The sequence below is a fragment of the Salvelinus fontinalis genome, chromosome 42, assembly GCF_029448725.1.
Source record: "Salvelinus fontinalis isolate EN_2023a chromosome 42, ASM2944872v1, whole genome shotgun sequence".
NCBI classification, from domain to species: domain Eukaryota; kingdom Metazoa; phylum Chordata; class Actinopteri; order Salmoniformes; family Salmonidae; genus Salvelinus; species Salvelinus fontinalis.
In genome coordinates, this window is record NC_074706.1 from 13,123,790 (window position 1) to 13,150,040 (window position 26,251).

Genomic DNA, 26,251 nt, shown 5'->3' on the forward strand with positions numbered 1-26,251 from the left:
TACCTTGTGTTCTTGGGCACAGGGACTATGCTGGTCTGCTTTGAAACATGTTGGTATTACAGACTCGGACAGGGATAGGTTGAAAATGTCAGTGAAGACACTTGCCAGTTGGTCAGCGCATGCTCGGAGTACACATCCTGGTAATCCGTCTGGCACTGGAGCCTTGTGAATGATGACCTGTTCAAAAGGTCTTACTCACATTGGCTGCGGAGAGTGTGATCACACAGTTGTCTGAAACAGCTGATGCTCTCATGTATGTTTCAGTGTTACTTGCCTCGAAGCGAGCATAGAAGATATTTAGCTCGTCTGGTAAGCTCGTGTCATTGGGCAGCTCTCGGCTGTGCTTCCCTTTGTATTCTGTAATAGTTTGCAAGCCCTGCCACATCCGTCGAGCATCGGAGCCGGTCTAGTATGAATCGATCTTAGTCCTGTATTGACGCTTTGCCTGTTTGATGGTTCGTCTGAGGGTGTAGGGGGATTTCTTATAAGCTTCCGGATTAGAGTCCCACTCCTTGAAAGCGGCAGCTCTACCCTTTAGCTCATTGCGGATGTTGCCTGTAATCCATGACTTCTGGTTGGGGTATGTATGTACAGTCACTGTGGGGATGATGTCATTGATGCACTTAATGATGAAGCCAGTGACTGATGTGGTGTACTCCTCAATGCCATCGGATGAATCCCGGAACATATTCCAGTCTGTGCTAACCAAACAGTCCTGTAGCTTAGCATCTGCTTCATCTGACCACTTTGTTATTTACCGAGTCACTGGTGCTTCTGCTTAAAATTTTGCTTGTAAGCAGGAATCAGGAGGATAGAATCATAGTCAGATTTGCCAAATGGAGGGCGAGGGAGAGCTTTGTACGCGTCTCTGTGTGTGGAGTAAAGTTGGTCTAGAGTTTTTTTCCCTCTGGTTGCACATTTAACATGCTGATAGAAATGAGGTAAAACTGATTTTAGTTTCCCTGCATTAAAGTCCCCGACCACTAAGAGCCCCGCCTCTGGATGAGCGTTTTTCCTGTTTGCTTATGGCGGTATACAGCTCATTGAGTGCGGTATTAGTGCCAGTCTTGGTCTGTGGTGGTATGTAGACAGCTACAAAAAATACAGATAAACTCTCTTGGTAGATAATGTGGTCTACAGTCATGAAATACTTAACCTCAGGCGAGCAAAACCTTGAGACTTCCTTAGATGTTGTGCACCAGCTGTTGTTTACAAATATACATAGACAGCCTCCCCTTGTTTTACCAGAGGCTGCTGTTCTATCCTACCGATAAGCCAGCTGTATGTTATTAATGTCTTCATTCAGCCACGACTCTGTTTTTAATCTCCCGTTAGTAAGATATACGCGCTTTTAGTTCAACCTATTTTTTAGTTCGACCCATTTATTTTCCAGCGATTGTACGTTGGCTAGCAGTACGGATGGCAGATTAGCCACTCGTCGCCTGATCCTCACAAGGCACCCCGATCTCCTTCCGCAAAATCTCTGTCTCTTTCTCCTGTGCATGATGGGGATGAGGGCCTGTTTGGGTGTCTGGAGTAAATCCCTCTCGTCCGACTCATTAAATATTTTTTTTTTGTCCAATTGAAGGTGAGTAATCGCTGTTCTAATGTCCAGAAGCTCTTTTCGGTCATAAGAGAGATGGTAGCAGCAACATTATGAATAAAATAAGTTACAAACAATACGAAAAAAAGAAACAAAGTAGCTTGGTTGGTTAATAAAACAACAGCCATCCTTTCCGGCGCCATTATAAATCTGTTTGATCCATGTGTTTTTTATTGAGCTGCCTTCTTGGCCAGGTCTCTGTCTTGGCCAGGTATTTGCCCCTTTACACTTAATAACTGGTTGAAATGTGTTGGTTTTTAACCATTTTCATGTAGACTTGATTGTGTGTTTTGAGTCATTGTCTTGCTGCATGACCCAGCTGCGCTTCAGCTTCAGCTCACAGACGGGTGGCCTGAAATTCTCCTGTCGAATTCTCTGATACAGAGCAGATTTCATGGTTCCTTCTATTAAGGAAAGTTGTCCAGGTCATGAGGTAGTAAAGCATCCCCAAACTACCACACTACCACCACCATGCTTGACCATTGGTATGAGGTTCTTACTCTGGAATGCACTGTTTGATTTTGCCAGGCATAATGGGACCCATTTCGTCCAAAAAGTTGACTCAAGTTTTACAAAAAGCACCTAGAGGATCATCAAGACTCTTGGAAGAGTGTTTTATGGACAGATGAGTAAAAAGTATAACTTTTTGGACGTCATGGGTCCCATTATGCCTGGCGAAAACCAAACACTGCATTCCACAGTAAGAATCCTATACAAGGCCTCCCGAGTGGCGCAGCGGTCTAAGGCACAGCATCGCAGTGCAAGAGGCGTCACTCCAGATCCGGGTTCGATCCTGGGCTGTGTCGCAGCTGGCCGCGACCAGGAGACCCATGAGGCGGCGCACAATTGGTCCAGCTTCGTCCGTATTAGGTGAGGGTTTGGCCGGCTGGGATGTCCTTGTCCCATCGTGCTCTTGCGACTCCTTGTGGAGGCCGGGCGCATGCACGCTGTCTTCGCTTGCCAGCTGTACCGTGTTTCCTCTGACACATTGGTGCGGCTGGCTTCAGGGTTAAGCAAGCAGTGTGTCAAGAAGCAGTGTGGCATGGCGGGGTTGTGTTTCGGAGGACGCATGGCTCTCAACCTTCACCTCTCCCGAGTCCGTACGGGAGTGGCAGCGATGGGACAAGACCATAACTACCAATTGGGGAGAAAAAGGGGATGCCTGCACTTGTCCTTGATTTCGCATCCTCTGTCTTGCAAACACATGTGACTGCCCGCTTCACAACGTCTTAACCATTAGCCAGCTGCGCCACCAAAAAATGAACAATTCCATAGCACAGGTGGAGTCATTTCAAGCTGGGGAGCAAGGTTACGAATCCTGACTACTAAAAATTCTCTGTTCCAATGGTAAAAAATGATTGGTAGTACTTTACCAGATACTCTACATGAGACTTTGTGAGTCCATAATATTCAAACCTACCTGGAATTCAGGCCTGAGTAACACATTTAAAAACTTAAAATCACAGCCCTAATCATTGCCTTGATTATCATATTCATAATAATCTCCCCTATTATTTCCATTATTTTAATCATTCTAATCATACCTTTCTCAAACCATTGTGACAACCTGAACCAAACTGGGTCATTTCTTTCTTGGGTCATTTCTTTCCACAGTATCCTTTTGCTGTATTTTGTGTTGTGTTCGTAATAGTGTATGTCATACAGCAAGACAAGCTGCAGCATATGAGCGAATCCTAATTAAATCAGCTAATTGAAGCACCTGTTGTTCACTAGTAAATGTGCTGTTTTTACCAAACTACTACTGAACCTACACACTGAAGAAGACTTGTTAGCCGAAACGTCTGTGTATGCTATCCCCCTGCAGTAAAACATTATTTTACAAGTTGAAAAGGAACAGAGAGCCTTGTAAATCTATACTCACTGGTTCTACTAACCCTTTGGGAGATTGTGATGGTTTACTTTTGATTATAGGCTACATAATGTTTTTCAGCAGTTTCAGCAACTATGGTGGATGCATATCCAGACCAGCTCATAAGCCACTTATTACCTTACTTTTACACTACAAACTGTAGTGGTGTGCCGAGTAGTCGGACAAAATGAGTATCGTAACGGATGTGGGCAATTTTCAGGATATGATTATGATCTGTGTATTTTTTGTAATTATCCATGATGGGGAAAAACATTTATTTCCGGGTGCCAGCACGCATCTTTCTCATGTCAGTCAGTCATGTGCGAGGTTCTACGTGGTCTAAATAACTAAACTGGCTAGTGTGCCTGTCTGTAAAGAGAAGGGCTGGCTGTACATTGATCCTGCTGCTCTGATTGGAAAGGAAAGGGAAAGGGGGATAGCTTTTTTTGCAGTGAGAACATGCAGGGAGGTATTTTGCCCAAATCTATTCAGGCATATTAAAACACTTTCGCTTTTTCTGATCCCGTGTATCATTAGATCCGATCCGATTATCAACTGTATACTGTATACGATTACGAATATGAGTATGGCCATGTTGGCACACCACGATAGTTGGAGCTGTCAGAATTCTTACTCTCTCGGGGAGGTGCAGTACGATAGCCTGGCTTCCGTCCTGAATATCGCCGCTCTGTTTCACCAATTGATTTGTCATTCACGGATTCAGTCTGGAGTCAGGTTGTAGAGGGTAAAGCTGGCAAGAGATGGAGGAGGATGCTTACTCTCTCTGGGAGTTGCAATACTATAGACTTGTTTCCACCCTGAATATTGCGCTGTTTCAATATTGTTTTACGTCCATTCATTGACTCAGTCTGGAGTCATTTAAGCTCGCCCAGGTCACTTCACAGAATCAATGAAATGTTCTGAAATGTGCAAACTCCGCTCATCCAGTGGGCCTGTTTCAGTAGAGAGGGACTTGGGACTGATTAGAAAAATAACTACCAAACCAGCTTCCTTTTGAAAACTAGTGGCTGGTTTAGGTATATGACAGCTCCAGGCTGAATCAGTGAATGAATGGAAACTTCAGGGTGGATTCCAGGCTAGTGCTACCGCAGTGCAATTTCTGTTGCATAAGGTTAGAGAAGAGGGTTCATTAACAAAAACAACATATGAAATGGCTGTTTTCACATGTTGAGCTTAAATTTCACATGAAACCATACTTTTCACATGTATTACATTTAGAATTCACATGAATTCACATGTGAAATTGCGAGTTCAACAAAACAATCAATCACGTGAAAATCACATTTGCAGTTTCACATGTAAGACAACTCCACATGTGAAAAACTCACTTTCATAATGTACATAGAAAAGCAAGTTCACATTTGAAAAACATTCACATGTGAAAATCACATTTGCAGTTTTACATGTAAGAAAACAGATATGTAAAAATATCTCTTCCACATGTCATCCTTATTTTTTATCCTGTTTTCTGGTTTGTGCGCATGGTTACATTAAAGAAGTCTAGAGATAGCATGTTTTTATTTATTTAACCTTTATTTAACCAGGTAGGCAAGTTGAGAACAAGTTCTCAGTTACAACTGCGACCTGGCCAAGATAAAGCAAAGCAGTTCGACACATACAACAACACAGAGTTACACATGGAGTAAAACAAACAAACAAACAGTCAAGTTTAACTAAAACTGTGTTGAGTTTCCTGGTCATTTTGATGTATACATTTTTTTTCTGATTATCCCATTTTACAGTCCATTCAGAAATTATTCAGACCCCTTAACTTTCCACATTTTGTTAAAGTCTTATTCTAAAATGGATTAAATGTTCTTTTTTCCTCATCAATCTACACAGAATAACCCATAATGACAAAGCTATTTTTTTTTTTTTTTTTTTTTTGCAAATGTATTAAAAATTTAAAACTGAAATATCATATTTACATAAGTATTCAGACCCCTTACTCGGTACTTTGTTGACGCAACTGTGGTAGTGATTACAGCCTCGGGTCATATTGGGTATGACGCTACAAGCTTGGCACACCTCTATTTGGGGAGTTTCTCCCATTCTTCTCTGCAGATCCTCTCAAGCTCTGTCAGGTTGGATGGGGAGTGTTGCTGCACAGCTATGTCAGGTCTCTCCAGAAATGTTTAATCAAGTTCAAGTCCGGGCTCTGGCTAAGCCACTCAAGGACATTGAGAGTCTTGTCCCAAAACCACTCCTGCGTTGTCTTGGCTGTGTGCTTAGATTTGTTGTCCTGTTGGAAGGTCCTGAGCGCTCTGGGGCAGATTTTCATCAAGGATCTCTCTGTACTTTGCTCTGTTAATCTTTCCCTCGATCCTGACTAGTCCCCTAGTCCCTGCCGCTGAAAAACATCCCCATGATGTTACCACCACCATACTTCATCGTAGGGATGATGCCAGGTTTCCTCCAGACGTGACGCTTGGCATTCAGGCCAAAGAGTTCAATCTCGGTTTCACCAGACCAGATAATCTTGTTAATCATGATCTTTCCTTTAGGTGCCTCTTGGCAAACTCCAAGTGGGCTGTCATGTCTCTTTTACTGAGAAGTGGCTTCTGTCTGGCCACTCTACCATAAAGGCCTGGTTGGTGGAGTGCTGCAGAGATGGTTGTCCTTCTGGGAGGTTCTCCATTCTCCACAGATGAACTCTAGAGCTCTGTCAGAGTGACCATCGGCTTCTTGGTCACCTCCTTGACCAAGGCCCTTCTCCCACGAATGCTCTGTTTGGCCGGGCGGCCAGCTCTAGGAGGGGTCTTGGTGGTTCCAAAGTTCTTCCATTTAAGAATGATGAAGGCCACTTTGTTCTTGGGGACCTTCAATGATGCAGACATTTTTTGCTACCCTTCCTCAGATCTGTGCCGACACAATCCTGTCTCGGAGCTCAACAAACAATTCCTTCGAACTCATGGCTTGGTTTTGCTCTGATATGTACTGTCAACTGTTGGACCTTATATAAACAGGTGTGTGCCTTTCCATGTCCTGTCCAATCAATTGAATTTGCCACATGTGGACTCCAATCAAGTTGTAGAAACATCAAGGATGATCAATGGAAACAGGATGCACCTAAGCTAATTTCAAGTCTCAGAGCAAAGGGTCTGAATACATAAAACGTCCTCTCAACTGCGTTTATTTTCAGCAAACTTAACATGTGTAAATATTTGTATGAACATAACAAGATTCAACAACAAGAGCCGGGCTCTTCACTGGCCATGGAACACTGACATTCCTGTCATGCGGGAAATCACGCACAGAACGAGCAGTATGGCTGGTGGCATTGTCATGCTGGAGAGTCATGTCAGGATGAGCTTGCAGGAAGGGTACCACATGAGGGAGGAGGATGTCTTCCTGTAACGCACAGAGTTGAGATTGCCTGCAATGACAACAAGCTCAGTCTGATGATGCTGTGACACACCACCCCAGACCATGACGGACCCTCCACCTCCAAATCGATCCCATTCCAGAGAACAGGCCTCGGTGTAACGCTCATTCCTTCTATGATAAACGCGAATCCGACCATCACCACTGGTGAGACAAAACCGTGACTTGTCAGTGAAGAGCACTTTTTGCCAGTCCTGTCTGGTCCAGCAATGGTGGGTTTGTGCCCATAGGCGACGTTGTTGCCGGTGATGTCTGGTGAGGACCTGCCTTACGACAGGCCTACAAGCCCTCAGTCCAGCCTCTCTCAGCCAATTGCGGACAGTCTGTGCACTGATGGAGGGATTGTGCGTTCCTGGTGTAACTCAGGCAGTTGTTGTTGCCATCCTGTGCCTGTCCCGCAGGTGTGATGTTCGGATGCACCGATCCTGTGCAGGTGTTGTTACACGTGGTCTGCCATTGCGAGGACGATCAGCTGTCCGTCCTTTCTCCCTGTAGCGCTGTCTTATGCGTCTCACAGTAAGAACATTGCAATTTATTGCCCTGGCCACATCTGCAGTCCTCATGCCTCCTTGCAGCATGCCTAAGGCACGTTCACGCAGATGAGCAGGCATCTTTCTTTTGGTGTTTTTCAGAGTCAGTAGAAATTCCTCATAGTGTTCTAAGTTTTCATAACTGTGACCTTAATTGCCTACCGTCTGTAAGCTGTTAGTGTCTTAACGACCGTTCCACAGGTGCATGTTCATTAATTGTTTATGGTTCATTGAACAAGCATGGGAAACAGTGTTTAAACCCTTTACAATGAAGATCTGTGAATTTATTTGGATTTTTACGAATTTTCTTTGAAAGACAGGGTCCTGAAAAAGGGACGTTCCTTTCTTTGCTGAGTTTATATAAATAAGTTATTCTAAAAACCTGTTTTCACTTTGTCGTTATGGGGTATTGTGTGTCAATTGATGAGGGGAAAAAATGATTTAATCAATTTTAGAATAAGGCTGTAAAGTAACTAAATGTGGAAAAAGTCAAGGGGTCTGAACACCTTCCAAATGCACTGTACTTCAGTGTAGCTAAGCTAAGTAGCTAGCTCACTTTTGTATGAGTGTATTTACATGTGCACATATGAACCATGCTAATTATATGTATTTTAGAAGGTTACTTTAAGAAATGTGTATCTAATGGTCGCATGCTAACTGCTAACTGATAGCTAGCTTACTGATAGGTGTTGGCTAGTTTTCCATTTAATCCAAACTAGCTATCTTTAGCTTTTGTTATTGTTAGCTTTGCATTGGTTTTTGTTATATTTAATACTCAGGCTTAAAATTGATTTTAATGTATTTGAAAATGTGTGGATGTGTTTGCTACTGGAATTAATGTGAACAAATACTTTTCTAGAAATAAATAATTTTGATTTCTGGCTGTCAGAGTTAATAAGTTAATTCAAGTTAATTTTTTTGAATTTTAGTTAGTGCTAAGCTATTAGTGCTATTTGAGGTCGGTTCGGTTTCGGCTCTAAAAAAATAAACACGGTATTTGCAACAACAAATAATTGACTTTAAATTCATTATGCCTTATGTGGGTTGAACGCTGCAACATCACAGAATAAAACAATTAATAAAAGTCCCATGATGGTAGTGACTACCCATTGCCGTCTGCTTATCAACCATCATTTATTCAGATTACTTTACTTTAATAAAAAAATGTCAGTATATTCCATTTGTTTTTGGCCTATTTAATTACTTTATTATTTCATTCCAAGTCATCATCTCATCTCTATAGAGCTGCTGCCTATGCTCCTATTTTAGTAGTTATTTAAAGTAAATAAGGCATACTTTTATGACTGCTGAATACCAACTATCAATTTTAGGTCATGTAATTTCAGGTCGAGATATCTCACGAAGCAACTATTCTATCTCCCTCGATTGAGCATTCTTCGGCTTCTCCTCTCTGTGTCAGACTGGACAAGTAGGGGCGCAATGGATTATGGTCATTGTAATTAATGACCATGTTTTCTCCACTAAACTATGTAGAATATTGGCCTGTTGGAAACTACAACTCCCTACTACATTGCACTCAATTTTAGTGCACTCTTTTTTTTATCGTGATTAATCGCATGGTCTGAAAGCATTCGAAATACACTGAAAACATCCAAAATACATAATCTATACAGCAACAAAACAACAATGCAATGATTTTTTTTAGTTTTACATTAAGGTTAAAGAAAGTGTGCTTTATCAATTTACCAGATTTTGCTAACTGATACTTTAAACAAAGTCAAGACATCAATATTCTTGTAATGCTTTTTATATTTAAAAAAATCTTAAATTACAGCTCAATTCGAGCAAATTCTGAATTTGCAATTAACTCCACTTAAATATACATTGGAAGAGAACCACATTGTTGGCCCTCTTGGTCTAATGGTCAAGACATTGGCTTCTCCAGTGGGAGACGTGGGTGCTAATCCCACCATTTACAAAAGCACACATATCAAATTTAGGCTTGCAGTCCAAACACTTGAAAGACACACCCTATCCCTCAAGTTAAGTGGACACTTCTGATGACGTTTCATGATGTCTGACGAGTAAACACTTGCAGGGCGAGGGAAGAAGGAATTATTTTTAAATGTACCACCCTTGGCCGGAAATTCATCACTCCTTCATCCTGCGATGATTGTGTTTTCAGCCACCGGTAGCTTGTAGGTGCTTTATATGCGATAGAGTCAATTGTGAGTGCATGTCTACTTATATTAAATATATAATTATTAATATACACCTACTGTATGATAACTAGCAAATTAATTAGCTAACTAAAGTTAGGCTGCCTAGCTGGAACTTCTGAAGAAAGAAAATGTTTTATTTCTACAATTTCCAAAAGATAACCAAACAAAAACATATTTACTTTTTACGAGAGGTGTTTGTGCATTAGTAGCACAATTTAGAAATGATTTGCATTCGTTTTTACTAACACTTGTATGTTGACTTCTCCATTGATGTTGTTTTTAAGTTTTCGCATATTTTTCTTAGCGGATGTACAATCTTCGCGAATTGAATTATGGGGAGGTTCAGGCCCAGGGTAAACATAATGGTACACTCGCAAAGCCGACTAAAAACGAGGGCTGAGGGGGTTACTTGCAAACTTCCCTTGCTTGGCTTATCATTTGGACCGGCCTCCAACATGGCGAGGGTGTCTTTTAAGTGTTTGGCCCTGAACCATATGCATTTATTTTCACGTGATTTTGTTGACGTTTATTTTTTGTAAGAGCTGCATCACCCTAACAGGAGATTCATGCCATGGTGGAAACATTTAAGGTATATAACAGGCTACTGTCTGCACTTAGATTAGAACTGTTAAACATCCATATCTCTCCAAAGTAAATATTTGCAAAGATACCAGTAACAAATCGAAGACCTAATTGTTTGACAGAATTAATCAAATGTAGTAAGAAGATAAAACATTTAAAATATGGATTTGCTGTCTGATATTTGAATGATTGTGGAGTGATTCCCAAACATCATGTTGTCACTCGGGATTGTGTTTTTTAGGTTCACTGAGCGTAGGCAGACGCCTGATCCAACCTATTTGACCCTCACTGAGTTTAAAACAAGTAGTGCCAGAATCAATCGAGCTTTCTAGCCTATTTGAGCCAGCTGAAACTGGTGGTACGTCATTATGTGCGCGCACAGTTTATACTGCAGAGGCTTGGGGGCTCCGCCGTGCCACCACGCTCACATTCAACAGGATGCGAATGGAAACTATACTTCGCATCTTGCCATCTTTACCGAAATAGTGGCGTGCACTCAAAACTAAAATTCTAAATGGGATGCGCTCAGGCGACTGCGGTGGAGTCGAAGTTGACAGGTCGTCTTCAAAGTTGAGAGTATTTTTACTGGCGTTTTGTGGAGAGGTGCGTTGCGCGCAGTGGTGCGGCTATCTACTCTGTTTCTCCAAACATTTCAAGGACACAGCCTGAAAAAACGACTTGTTCCACAGTAGGAAGTGAACATAGAAGTCAGAATGGCAGTTGTGGCACTCAATGGATCGAACATAACTACGGGGAACTTTACGAATCAATTTGTTCAGCCGCCTTGGCGCATTGCCCTGTGGTCGGTCGCCTACAGCTCCGTTTTGGCGGTGGCTGTGTTCGGAAACCTCATTGTCATATGGATAATTCTCGCCCACAAACGAATGCGGACAGTCACCAACTATTTCCTTTTGAACTTGGCATTTTCGGACGCATCTATGGCCGCCTTCAACACTTTAATTAATTTCATATACGCTGCCCACGGAGACTGGTACTTCGGAGAGGCTTATTGCAGGTTTCAAAACTTTTTCCCCGTCACCTCCGTGTTCGCAAGCATCTATTCGATGACTGCAATTGCCGTTGATAGGTAGGCAACTGATGCTGATCATGCCTACTTTTTAAATCACTAACGGTATTTATTTATTATGATTAATTATGATGACGATCTATAAACGTTATTATTCAACACTTCTCATGATTCTTTACAAGCATTTTCTACCAGTAAAAGAAAACACAGGATTCACTCTACATGGTGATGCTGATAAGGTTGTAGGGAATTGGTATCCCTTAAATTGTTATTGAATTGAGATCACACACCATGGTTAAATTTTTTCCTGTTTAAGCAAATGTGCATTTCATTGTTTATTCTATCCAGGCAGTAGTGTGTGTGTGTGTGTGTGTGTCTGCTGGGGAAGGCAGTATATTGCATCTGTAAGCATGAATTTGTGTATGTGGATGCCTGCGTACATGCATGTGCGTACATTTATACCTTTTTGTGTGTGTGTGAAGCAGATGAGTCAGTGGAGAGGTTCAAAGCAGCACCTACCACAGAAGATAATGAAAAGATTAAAACTATTAGTAACCGTGAACTTAGTAATGCTTTTCATCTTATTCATGGAAGTCAGGGGAGGTGAAAAATATTAAATTCCATCTTAACTTACCTTGGCAGTCATATCAAGAGACATGGAATATCCAGACTGACGACATCAATCCAGAGCACAGCTATATTACAGGTTGTGTGTTGGAAATGTCCTTGTGATTCAAACTGTAAATCTAGACGAAGCTGGTGTCAGGCTTCTGTAGCATGTTCTGGCATATCAGTAATTGTAGGTTTGTCATCATTATGGCCCTGCTACACTATAGCCATCGGGTATCTGGCGTTGCCGTCAGCCATTGAGGGAATGATTCCTTTGAAATCAATGAAAGCTGCTATATTGTCCATGTTGTGCTCACGTTGCGTCACTTCCACATACTAAGATGTATGAAGCCAAGGAAATACTAGTGAGAAGAAACTCTAGCTATCTAGCTACATGGATTATTTTCACATTGTATACAAAATAATCTTGTGTAATTAGAGAATCATTTAGTACAACCACTAGCAACAAGTTAATGAGTACTTGCGAAAAACTGGACTAAAGCTATTGCACTTACGCATAATCAATGAATAAGGTACAGTAGGGGAAAATGACGCTCTTCCCTTCTGCTCCTCCACTCTCAAAACAACACGCTCTGTGTAGCAAGTAGAACGTCACATTGACATGACACTGATGGCCTGCTTGCATGTGGGGTGGCAGAGTATTTTGTGTGTGTGCGTGCGGGCATGCGTGCACGTGCGAGCATATGCTTGCATCTGTGTAGGGGGTGGCAGTGTGTGTGTGTGTGTACACATGCTTGTGAGTGCGCGTGTGTGTAGGTATACACTCATACGACCAAAAAGGAAAAATACATTTATCAACACAAACACCAGCATCCATTTTACTTTACTTATACTCAAGGAAACCAAAACCTACATTTGGAAAACGCACCACCAAGACAGCTTGGAAATAACGAATCAGTCGTTTGACAAATAGGCGCAAGCCCGCACTATTATTGCTCATTTTCAGACGCTAATAACTTATTAATGGCGTCTTCAGGGGTGTTTACTGGGGAAGCCTACACCTACCCATTCCAGTAATGGAGGTGCCTCGGGGGGTTGTGTTATTGTGCCTCCACTTCACAAACGTTGACCATGCAGAGAAACACCACCCCTTAGATAATTGTGTGTAGTTAAATATTTATAGTATGCTTGGATCTGTGCTGTCTTGTCAATTCCTATGGTCATTGTTATGCCTTTGTAACCGGTGTGAAATGGCTAGCTAGTAAGCGGGGTGCGCGCTAACAGCGTTTCAATCCGTGACACCACTCTGAGACATTGAAGTGACTTTCTCTGCAAGGGATGGCTTTTGTGGAGCGATGGGTAACGTGCTTCGAAGTCTCAGAGCGAGTGACGTTACCGATTTGAAACGCTATTAGCGCGCACCCCGCTAACTAGCCATTTCACACCGGTTACACTCACCCTGCTTTTCCGCAGCAACCAGTGATTCCGGTCACAGCACCAATGTAACAGTTTTGCTTCCTTCCCTCTCCTCGCCTCGAACCAGGGACCCTCTGCACACATCAACAACTACTTCAAGGTCTCAGAGCGAGTGATGTCACCAATTTGAAACGCTATTTGCACGCACCCCGCTAACTAACTAGCTAGCCATTTCACACCGGTTACACCTTGTCATGTCAAACATGGCTTGATTATGATCATAGGAACTGGCTGTAGCACAAATGGATCTGGTGTTTGGAGTATGAAGTGCATTGATATGCAGCGTATGCATTGTATACACAGAGTCATCTCGGCTCTGCTCTTATTTCTGTAAGTGGTTGATTGGTTGCAGTGAATTTAAATGAGTCACTCATTTGACAGCAGATTGATTAGAATTGCCATTTTAACTGAATAGTATTCATTCAATGGGGTGTCAGTCAAACACTATGAGTTGCTGTCCTTCTGTTGACACCATTCTCCGATGGTCTGCTAAAGAGATGAGACAGACAAGACAGGAATTGTTTCCCAACTCCACAAGCCTAAAGGGTTGTTTATACCCTAGCCAAAGCCAGATGCCAGACTTGGCTTGTAAAAATAAAAGAACACACACGCTTGCACTGACTACACACACATATACGCACGCACACACCCTTGCATCAAACACAAGTAGCTTGGCACACACAAAACACATACACATCCCTCAATGACTCTTCCTCTTCTGTGGTGTCACTTAATGATATTATCATATCAAATGGGACTCTGGCTGATTCGATATTGATGAATATCCCCATGTTTCATCATACTATAGAGCTATGGTGTGATAATGGAGAAGTAGTGAGTGTGAGGCACTGGTATCTCCTGCAGCTCTGCGACAACACAAAAGGCACACCCTTTAGGCTCTGCTCTCAATGACCTTCCTGCAGCCGAGGCAGACAAATTCCATCTTTTTAAGTGTCCCTTCGATTTCATCACCCAATGCCAGAGATAAAGAGAACAAGAGAACATAGATTTGACCCAGATTGAAACACATAACCTCCAGTCCTAATTGTTTCATGGCTGAACTGATGCGCAGCGCAATCCAGACAGACTGTCGCCTTGGAAATGGCACCGGGTTGCAATTTGGGGGCCAACCGTACATGTGCCCCCCTTCCATCCCTATTTCCTGTGGAAGTGAAACGCATTTGATGTGTGAACAGCACTTCAGATAAGACTCCTACACACACCTTTGATTAAAAACGGCAAGACATCCTCCCACACACACACTCGTTTGGAGGGAAGAGTGTGACGAGGTGCCAGTCTGTCAGCGAGTGTATTTTTTGAGATGGGACTGATTCAGATTTACCATTGTTGGTAGTTGACACTCTTCAAGCAAGTCTCCCACTTCATTGTTCTTCGTTATTCTTAGATGGTCATGTTAGGCGCAGTAGCCTCTAACTGATGTTAACGGCTGAGACTATGCAAGTTACAACTCTGAAAATCATTAAAAGATCCAATGCCGATGTTTTTATCTCAATATCAAATACATTTCTGGGTAACAATTAAGTACCTTATTGTGAATATTTTCAATTAAAATGGTAAAAAAGAAACAAGAATAGCTTCTTAATAAAGAGCAATTGATCAAGTAAGTTAGCTGTTATTGGCAGAGAGGTGGTGTCACCAGGCAGGCCAAAACTCCATCCTGCCAAACAGGCTGATTTCAGGCGGTCTTTTCAAACAGCTCTTACACTTAAAGGTCATTATCATAGTTTTCACAGTATTATTCCAACCTCATAGTGTGGAAATATATATAATATACGTTAATTGCTAATTTTGTGATGCAAAGGGAGAGGAACACATTTTGGAAGGCTGATGTGTAGGCTAGTGCAGTATTTTCACCCTCTACCCTTTTCATGCATTATTTCCACCTTTTACCCCTTTTATGCCTAAAGAAATGACGAAATGCCCTTTTGCAAGTACCTATTTTGGTCTTGGCTGCCCTTGGGTATTGCTTTGTGGTAATACTTATTAACCCCTCAGGAAAACACCATAATGAGATTTCTGTGATGAAATACAACGAAGCCCTGAAAGAGCAGCCCCCTGCGTGGCACTGCACTGCACACACACTGCTACTGAAATATAGTTGATTAAATCTGAATTCCTCTCATCTCAATACCAGGACCCAAGTGCCACTCAGACTAAATACCAAGTGATCACAAGTGATCACAGACGAGTTGAGGGACTGCACTTTGGCAGTTTTCCATCTGTCATTGAGATGGCAGCCAGGGCGCTGAAAATTATCAGAAACAGAGTCCGAGGCGCTTCATTCAAGGAAAGGAGACGCTAATTAGCATTAGCATCAACACGCCGTGGCTCTCAGTAATGGACAGTCATAAAGTGAGGCAAACAAGAGGACGCAGCAGCATAATAAAGTGTGTCCCCAGGCTTACAGCGTGTTCAGAGTAATCTCCTACTAATTTGGACGATCCATTGTTTCAGCTTTGTCCGTGGCTTTGCCCCAAAGCCTCTTGTTTGATATGAATGAATCGACGTTACAATAGAAACTGCCAGACCACAAATGGATTTCTGAACGTTTTTGTGTTTTGGAAACACACGAGACAGACAGGAGCAAGGATGCAGTCAATTCCTTATCAATTCAGTACAGGAATTGAATTAAATAATTCAAATTGCATGTCAAAGATGTAAAAGAACATTCACAGATTCATTTATGTAATTTGCCACTACAAAAACTAAATTCATGAATGGGACTTCCAAGACTCCACACACCCTGAAAGAGAGGACTTCCTCTGATTCAGAGGGGTTGGATTAAATGCGGAAGACACATTTCAGTTGAATGCATTCAGTTGTACAACTGACTACGTATCCCCCTTTCCCTTACGTTTGACCTTTGACCCCATTTCAACGTCTTGACCCCTGCAGGTACATGGCCATCATCCACCCTCTGAAGCCCCGGTTGTCGGCTACAGCCACCAAGGTGGTGATCATGTGTATCTGGGCGCTGGCCGTGGTGCTGGCCTTCCCACTCTGCTTCTACTCCACCATCCGCATCCTGCCCCGCCGGACCATCTGCTACGTGGCCTGGCCCCGCAAGGAGGACGACCCCTTCATGTGAGTAACGACACCTTTAGCCCTGTGGCCTCCTTTGTAGACTAGCCTCCTTCAAGCCTTTAAAGTATACAGTATATATCTTTGAAGTATTTTGTTTTTTTATTGGATAGAGAGCGATAGAGGTGAAAGGTAGGAGAGTAGAGCAGTAGGCCAGATCTGAACCCATGCTGGCAGCGGTACATCGCACCAGGCCACCTCATTCTAGACTTCTATACGACTACTTCATATGAGACATGTTTATCACCCTAAGCCTCTTTTATCATCATAAGCTTCTTCATTTCACTCAGTTTTACATGGCTACACTTTATGGCAGCTTATGTATTATGGGAATACTGCCGCTAACTCGCTCTCCAACCAAGGTGCATGAATTGAGGAACGAACTGAAGTGAGGAAGATATTCAGCAACTCTTGGAGGACAGTGGAAGTTGATAGAAAAGTGAATTTATTGTTATTTCCCGCTCATGGCCTTCTTCAGGGTTGTATTATGGCAGCATTATGATGCATTATGGCAGCCGTATTGTGCCAGAGCGCTCATCACACATTGGCTGTGACAATGGAAAGATGTGACTGTACCAGTTGAGAGAGAGAGATGATTAGCTTGCCTGCTCTGGGCTAGCTTAGCATAGCCCTTCTTTTCACTCCTCTCTCTCTGCAACTCAATGTGTTATCTCGCCTCACTCCTTTTTGTTGTGTTACAGTATAAGCACGTCATCTGACTAGCACTCTTCTCTCTTCCCTTCTGCTTTTCTCCTCTCTGGAAGTGCACCTGGTCCTCTCACTCCTCTCTCTCTCTGAGATTTGAACTGCTCTTTTTATCATGCCTGTCTAGTTTACCTCACTCTTATTTTCCTCCTTCCTTACTTCTCTGCCTGCATATCCACTTTAAAAAAATGGGCCAGTGCCATTTTGCTTATTGTTGTTTCATCTTTGTTTACATTCTGGTTTTCTCCCTGTCGTGCCCAGGTTTCATATCATTGTGATGGTACTGGTCTACCTGCTGCCCCTAATGGTAATGGGAATCACCTACACCATCGTCGGGGTGACTCTGTGGGGGGGAGAGATCCCAGGGGATTCATCTGACAACTACCACGGCCAGCTCCGGGCCAAGAGGAAGGTAAATCCAGAGCTGACCCGGGATTATAACCCACGACACAACAACACAACGTACTTATGATGCTCTCTCGGTACCACTGACCCAGAAAAGGTATCTTTGTTTCTGGGGTGACAGTACTTCAGGTCTCAGGAACTTTAAGGCAGTAGCGATGCTATATAAAGCCATCCACTAGGATTTTCACAGATAGTCAAAAACCCATTACATAATAATCAATCTATCTTCAAAGTGCCAAAAAATCACTCAAGTGAGTTGGTTGAGGGTTAGTGTACTACAGGGACATATAATTCATCAAAACACACATACTACACACATACTGTACTATGGGTACAAACTCGGAGTGCGTTTATAGCAAGATAATGGAGGATTTACTGTGTCTTTATGTGTTTCGACATTCACAATAACTATTACGTTACAGTCTGGGTCACCTAATCCAACACATTGGTCAATCTCCGCAGACAAAAACCTACCAACACAACCTAATCGCCGAAACACAGCACAGACCTTTAAGTCTATGAAAAATGAATTTGAGACGTTCGTTTTTTTCTGACTTGTGGTCACCGTTCCTCCATCGACCCTGTTTTTTGACGTCGTGGCTTTTTGACATGCAGCGCTAGCTCTGAATGCTAATGGCCTCCTGAGGCACTGTGAGCTTGGCCCTCCATCTCATACCGATGTCAAAAGTCAACACTTGGATATACTCTCCGGACTGTCTACTTTGTGAGTCACAGGCATACTCAGACAGTCAGAACAGGTGACTTGTCAGTGTTGTTTTCTGGTTTTGAGAATAAAACGTGCTTCCTAAGAAAATAATCGTGTTAAACAGAAACCGGAAATGCGGCCTAGGCAGAGTTAATTGAAAACTGGTCCAACATTTCGGTACACACTCCATGTAACAGATTACATTTTGCTTTGGATTTTGACCCATTTTGTACCTAAGAAGCTTGTGCTAATACGATTCAGTATCAACCACAGTGGGTGGGTCAAGCCCTGTCCATTCTGGCACTAAGCCTAAAACAACAACAAAGCTGACTCCCTGCCACTTTTTTTGCTAAACAGCTAAGAACTGGCCATCCATTTGAGTTAAAACATGTATGTACTAATTCCAGATTGCCCCTTAAAAGTGGGAGCCCTGCTGGGTAAATGACCTTAAGCCGACAGGAAATATGAGAGATGCACCTCCACTGGGAATTAACGAGTGATAAGGATTGGACTGGAGACACTAGAGTGTCCACACTCTAAAGACCACAGAGACAAGAGAGATGGCGTGTGAAGTTGGCTAAAACACGAACGGACTGGAGCACCAGGCTAGGCTATTGTAGGTGAAGAGACCTTTCTATGTATCGGAACAATACCTCTGCATAAACCATAGAGTTTCAATAGTAAGAAGGTCACCTCCACCCCCCCCCCCCCCCCCCCCCCCCCCAGGCACATATTCATAAAGCATCTCAGAGTAGGAGTGCTGATCTAGGATAAGTTTTGCCTGTAAGATCACAATGAACTAGATGGTAACTTTACATGAAGTAAAGTTGTGGAACTTGATTCAGCTCTTTAAAAGTATTTTTGTGGTAGTGGAAGAATTTTTACTTTTCTATGTAACACAAAGCAGTTACTGTACATATAGTCAAAGTTAAGTGTAGAAAAAGAATTGGTCTGATTTACTTTGATGTACTACTATATCAACCTTTATTAGGCTGTATCACAACCGGCCGTGATTGGGGGTCCCATAGGGCGGCGCACAATTGGCCCAGCGTCGTCCGTGTTTGGCCGCTGTAGGCCGTCATTGTAAATAAGAATTTCTTTTTAACTGACTTGCCTAGTGAAATATATTTTTTAAATTAAATATTACTTTGGACTGTGCGGCAATTAGATCACACATTTAATCAGAAATAACTACTCTCTGACTACTACACTTGTATACACTCTGCTACTAGAATACGACAGTAGATCGAAACTGTAATAATAGAGCACAGAAGACAATGAGGCAGGTTTAAGTTTTTATATAAATAAACAAAAATGTCCTGTCTGGGCTGGAGGGAGATCAGTGAGAAGAGGGACCCACTGGCGGGAAAAGGAGAACCCCTTCCCTCAGAGCACCTTTAAACCCAAGGGACACACACAAGTTAACTGAGCATAGCATACGTAGGGCCCTATAAAATCCACAACAATGCTTAAACCCACATCAGGGGCCGCTTTTGAGGTCTGGGGAAAAAGAGAAATGTAGATTTTGGGTGTGTTTTGCATGAGTTTGCCAAACAAATGGCCATTTAGATTGATTTAAATAATCATATCATTCTACCAGGTATGCCTAGGCCACTTCGTAGTTAGCATTTAATTGAGAAGGTTTTTGGGAAAGCCTTTCCATCTCCACCAGAAGTAGTTTTTCATTAGCATCATCGCTAACGGCTACACAGTGTAGACCTACACGCACACTGCACACGTTTCAGAACGAAAAATACAAATCACTGATGCTGACTGACTGAACTGAATAGGCCACACAACTCTCCTTCATATTAAAATCTCGATGTTGATGCGTGTAAAAACAAAGACGTTTTCACACGCAATTTCTTTTGTAAACTGGAAAGTTTCCCTTTAATCAGATTCTAGTGTGTTGTTGTTAGGGGTGTGACAACCTGGCTATATTCTTATTCGTAATCGTATCCATAAATTGACAGTTGATATTCGTGAACGGGGAAAAAATAAGTGTTTTATTATGCCTAAATAGGTATTTTGCCAACATCTATCTGCAGATTGATAGAAGAAAAAAGCTGCAGATTAGGAGCAGTGTGCAGAGGTGTGTGTGTGTGACTGTGTCTTGCACTCAAAACATAATATATGTTGGATATAATTCACATTGGTAGCTGCTAGCAAACGTCCTCGCCTGATGATTTATCATAGTAGCAGGCTGACAGGAGGCCGCAGTAATCTAAATGATTAGACCGAAATATGCGATCAGAAGTGATTAGGTGAAATATGAAGCGAGTGAACGGCTTCGCTCTATCCAATCAGGGTAGCAGGACCAATGTACAACCCACCCTTCTCTTTACAGACAGGAAAACTAGCCAGTTGAGTTATTTAGAGCATGATGTATGATCCTGAGAAGGAAGTAGCTTCTTTCTTGGTGTTCACAATTCTTCATCGTCATTACACTATTGTTCTAAATTCAATCACCCTCTTCACCCTCCTAATAATTTTTTTGCCTTCACTGCCCCGTGTGCTCCTCCGTGTGTGGGAGAATCCATAGCAACGGCTCTGTTTGGGAGCTCAGTGAAGACAGAGAGCTGTTCGCTGACGTTAGCTAGCTACTTTTCATCACTTTATACTCTGACAAACTGCTGTAACTTTTGATTGTCAGCCGATATTTCTGTTCCGATTTGAATAGTAGAGAATTGGAGTAAGATTGCATGCGCTCTAACGTTTTGCCTAAGTAGTTGGCAAAGAGGTCAATTTTACAGTCAATAAAATAGAATATTGGAAGTGATGTCACAATGGGGCCTTTAGAATGTTGAAGACAAAAAGTTGACTTTAACCTTTTCACATGTGAGTTTCAAATATCTCAAACGGTCGTCCCAGCGTGAGTTTTTTTTATCCACTTGATGTCAGAATGCCCTCACTGTTCCAAACTGTGATTGTTACGCAACAGGACAGTAAACACTTGTTACTTGCCAATTTCAAATGATTTTCTAACACGTTTTATTTTCTAACAATAGTGTGAATTGAGGTGGTTTCCGCCTCATTAATTCACATAGAATTAGCCCATTTCCGTGTTGCGGACAATTTGTTAGGTTTTACTGAGCCAGACAAACTTCTCTCTTCAAGGGGAGCCCAAGCACTTCCTTAGTGTTTCCGCAGATCAAGCATGCAGACATTTGAGGTAAAGGAATGGTTCTCTCATCTTTCGAGTAAACTTCCGGAATTGAATGAAGGGAAGTGAATGATCGTAGATGACACACCCCCTTCAACATGCATACTGGAAGCATCAAATTGTATTTGTCACATGCGCCGAATACAACAGGTGTAGACTTTACAGTGAAATGCTTACTTAACCAACAATGCAGTTTCAAGAAAAAAAGCGTTAAGTAAAACATGCACATAAATAGTTAAAGAGCAGCAGTAAAATAACAGTAGCGAGGCTATATACAGGGGGTACCTGTACAGAGTCAATGTGCGGGGGCACAGGTTAGTCTATGTAATTGAGGTAATATGTACATGTAGGTAGAGTTAAAGTGATTATGCAGAGATAATAACCAGAGAGCAGCAGCAGTGTAAAATAAGGGGTGTGTGGGGGTGGGGGGACGACGACAATTCAAATAGTCTGGGTAGCCATTTGATTAGCTGTTCAGTGTGTCATCTGAAAACGTAATAATGGTTTTGGAGTTGTGTCTGGCCATGCAGTCATGGGTGAACAGGGAGTACAGGAGGGGACTGTGCACGCACCCCTGAGGGTCTCCCGTGTTGAGGATCAGTGTGGCAGATGTGTTGTTACCTACCTTTACCATCTGGGGGCAGCCCATCTAGAAGTCCAGGATCCAGGTGCAGAGGGAAGTATTTAGTCCCAGTGTCCTTAGCTTACTGATGAGCTTTGAGGGCACTATGGTGTTGAATGCTGAGCTGTAGTCACTGAATAGCATTCTCATGTAGGTGTTCCTTTTGTCCAGGTAGGAAAGGGCAGTGTCGAGTGCAATAGAGATTGCATCATCTGTGGATCTGTTGGGGCAGTATGCTAATTGGAGTGGGTCTAGGGTTTCTGGGATAATGGTTGATGTGAGCCATGACCAGCCTTTCAAAGCACTTCATAAGTGCTACGGGTCGGTAATCATTTAGGCAGGTTACATTTAGTGTTCTTGGGTACAGAGACTATGGTGGTCTGCTTGAAACATGTTGGTATTAGAGACTCAGTCAGGAAGAGGTTAAAAATGTCAGTGAAGACACTTGCCAGTTGGTCAGCGCATGCTTGGAGTACACATCCTAGTAATCCGTCTGGCCCCGCGGCCTTGTGAATGTTGACCTGTTAAAAGGTCTTACTCACATTGGCTACGGAGAACATGATCACACAGTCATCCGGAACAGCTGATGCTCTCATGCATGCTTCAGTGTTTCTTGCCTCGAAGCGAGCATAGAAGTAATTTAGCTTGTCTGGTAGGCTTGTGTCACTGGGCAGCTCGTGGCTGTGCTTCCCTTTGTAGTCTGTAATAGTTTGCAAGCTCTGCCACATCCGACGAGCGTCGAAGTCGGTGTAGTACGATTCAATCTTAGTCCTGTATTGACGCTTTGCCTGTTTGATGGTTCGTCGGAGGGCATAGTGGGATTTCTTATAAGCTTCCGGATTAGAGTCCCACTCCTTGAAAGCGGCAGCTTTACCCTTTAGCTCAGTGCGGATGTTGCCTGTAATCCATGGCTTCTGGTTGGGGTATGTACGTACGGTCACTGTGGTGACATCAATGCACTTATTGATGAAGCCAGTGACTGATGTGGTGTGGTCCTCAATGCCATTAGAATATGTTCTGGGATTCTTCTGGTCTATGCTAGCAAAACAGTCCTGTAGCTTAGCATCTGCGTCATCTGACCACTTCTTTATTGACTGATTCACTTGTGCTTCCTGCTTTAGTTTTTGCTTGTAAGCAGGAATCAGGAGGATAGAATTACGGTCAGTTTTGCCAAATGGAGGGTGAGGGAGAGCTTTGTGTGTGGAGTAAAGGTGGTCTAGAGTTTTCTTTTTCTTTGCACGTTTAACATGCTGGTAGGAATGAGGTAGTTTCCCTGCATTAAAGTCCCTGGCCACTAGGAGCGCCACCTCTGGATGAGGTCTCTTTCTCCTGCGAGTGACGGCCTTGTTAGGTGTCTGAAGTAAATAATTTGAGTCCGACTCTTTAAAGAGAAAATCTTTGTCCAGTAAGAGGTGCGTAATAACTGTCCTGATATCCAGAATCTCTTTTCGGTCATAAGAGTTGGTGGTAGAAACATTATGTACAAAATAAATGTTGTGTCTGGACTATCATTAAATGTGAAGAGTTATTTTATCAAACCAATTCTCTGTGTAATTATTATTACGGGATTAAACTAATCATGTCAACTTTAATTAACTAGGAAGTCGGGGCACCACGGAAAATATTGATTACAAAGTTTTAATTTTCCGAATATAACCAATTAGTCTTCTATTTAATGAATTATTAATTGTTACCTCATTAGTCTTATTCCAGACATTGTGAAAATTCTTGGTTATCTGCACGGACCCTAGTTTCCATAATGAATCAGCAATACACAAATTGGCTTAATTATTTATTTACTAACTAAATAATCACAGAAATACATAACAAACAAACAGTAGATATTGGTTACTAACAATGATAGGAAAGTCACAAGTGGGCTAAGCCGATATGATGGCTTGGTAGACAAAGGGAAGGGGGTGTGGACCGCTCAAGAGCAGGAAACTCATAGCTGATAACTACGCTCATAGAAATTAATACTTTACATGAACGACTGCTCATTCGAAAAGAAATTGCAATTTACATATTTACGAGTATGTCTTGTCTTTCTGTTCGAATCCTCAATCGTCCTGTAGCGTTCATCAGAGTCTCTGGTTCACTTTCCCAGAAGTCACGATGTCTTTCGTGGTTGTAGGTGGTTAGTATGGATACTTTTGTGTACCATTTGGAAATGTTCTCATAGAATAGCTGCTTCGGCGGTTGTCTGTATTCTCGTTCTAGACTTACGTAATTTCTAGCTGCAGACTAGTAATTATACGTCTAAGATTTGCTTTTATTCTGTAGTGATCGATAGTCTCAGAGTTGAACCATTTGCTACCTTAGCTTACACCGTGGTCTTGACCATTCGAGACGTCCGGCTTACCGTGGGTCTCTTTGGCATGAAATGTAAATTTTGTCACATGCGGTTTTCTACATTTCAGTAGAAAAGGGCGGTCCATGACGCCGACGTAATGTCTATGCTCTTGTGGGCATGGTTACTGACTTTATATGAAAACCCATATTTAATAATTTTGAAGGTTAACGTCACATTACATCTTTTCACAAATAGTTTAATGTTTAATCACATGGGTTTCACAATATTTAGATGTAAACCTGACTGCTGGGAAATGTACACCTTTAAGAGATACCATTATGTGTGTTTCCTGTCCTCCATTTTTATTTTATATATTTTTTTACCTTTATTTAACTAGGCAAGTCAGTTAACCAGTTATAGACGGTAGGCAATTAAGGTCACATTTATGAAAACTTAGGACACTAAAGAGGCCTTTCTACTGACTCTGAAATACACCAAAAGAAAGATGCCCAGGGTCCCTGCTCATCTGCGTGAACGTGCCTTTAGGCATGCTGAAAGGAGGCATGAGGAATGCAGATGTGGCCAGGGCAATAAATTGCAATGTCCGTACTGTGAGACGCCTAAGACAGCGCTACAGGGAGACAGGACGGACAGCTGATCGTTCTCACAGTGGCAGACCACGTGTAACAACACCTGCACAGGATCGGTACATCCGAACATCACACCTGCGGGACAGGTACAGGATGGCAACAACAACTGCCCGAGTTACACCAGGAATGCACAATCCCTCCATCAGTGCTCAGACTGTCCGCAATATGCTGAGAGAGGCTGGACTGAGGGCTTGTAGGCCTATTGTAAGGCAGGTCCTCACCAGACATCACCAGCAACAACGTCGCCTGTGGGCACAAACCCACCATCGCTGGACCAGACAGGACTGGCAAAAAGTGCTTTTCACTGATGAGTCGCGGTTTTGTCTCACCAGAGGTGATGGTCGGATTCGAGTTTATCGTCGAAGGAATGAGTGTTACACCGAGGCCTGTACTCTGGGGCGGGATCGATTTGGAGGTGGAGGGTCCTTCATGGTCTGGGGTGGTGTGTCACAGCATCATCAGACTGAGCTTGTTGTCATTGCAAGCAATCTCAACTCTGTGCGTTACAGGGAAGACATCCTCCTCCCTCATGTGGTACCCTTCCTGCAGGCTCAACCTGACATGACCCACCAGCATGACAATGCCACCAGCCAGACTGCTCGTTCTATGAGTGATTTCCTGCAAGACAGGAATGTCAGTGTTCTGCCATGGCCAGCGAAGAGCCCGGATCTCAATCTCATTGAGCACGTCTGGGACCTGTTGGATCGGAGGGTGAGGACTAGGGCCATTCCCCCCAGAAATGTCCAGGAACTTGCAGGTGCCTTGGTGGAGGAGTGGGGTAACATCTCACAGCAAGAACTGGCAAATCTGGTGCAGTCCATGAGGAGGAGATGCACTGCAGTACTTAATGCAGCAGGTAGCCACACCAGATACTAACTGTTACCCCCCCTTGTTCAGGGACATATTATTCCATTTCTGTTAGTCACGTGTCTGTGGAACTTGTTCAGTTTATGTCTCAGTTGTTCAATCTTATGTTCAGACAAATATTTATACATGTTACGTTTTCTGAGAATAAACGCAGTTGACAGTGAGAGGACGTTTCTTTCTTTGCTGAGTTTAGTTTAATCACATACGTTTCACAATATTTAGATGTAAACCTGACAGCTGGGAAATGTACACTTTAAGAGATACCGCTATGTGTGTTTCCTGTCCTTCGTGAGATCATCAAATTAACCACACTCGTCATAACTGTCCCTTAAGTGTCCACCATTCCAACATTCTCAAAAGTAGAAATATTGTTTAATTCTCCCGTTTTGGGGATTTAGGAGTTTGCCAAGTGAAGTCCTTTGTTCTCTCTCAATACTGCATGTCCAAAGTGGGAGAGAGGGTCTCTTCCAGGAATTTACAACCTGTCGTTAA

General features: G+C 42.7%; 1 protein-coding gene across 1 annotated transcript in view; it reads left to right on the forward strand.

Moving 5' to 3' along the window:
- The first annotated feature begins 10,826 nt into the window (after positions 1 to 10,826).
- The window catches only part of LOC129841362 (neuromedin-K receptor-like), a 38,377-nt gene continuing 22,952 nt past the window's right edge, over positions 10,827 to 26,251 (forward strand). The window contains exons 1-3 of the mRNA XM_055909603.1: positions 10,827 to 11,260; positions 16,163 to 16,351; positions 17,315 to 17,465. Coding sequence (XP_055765578.1) covers positions 10,887 to 11,260; positions 16,163 to 16,351; positions 17,315 to 17,465 — 714 coding nt within the window. The 5' untranslated portion in view covers positions 10,827 to 10,886. The remainder of the gene's footprint in view (positions 11,261 to 16,162; positions 16,352 to 17,314; positions 17,466 to 26,251) is intronic.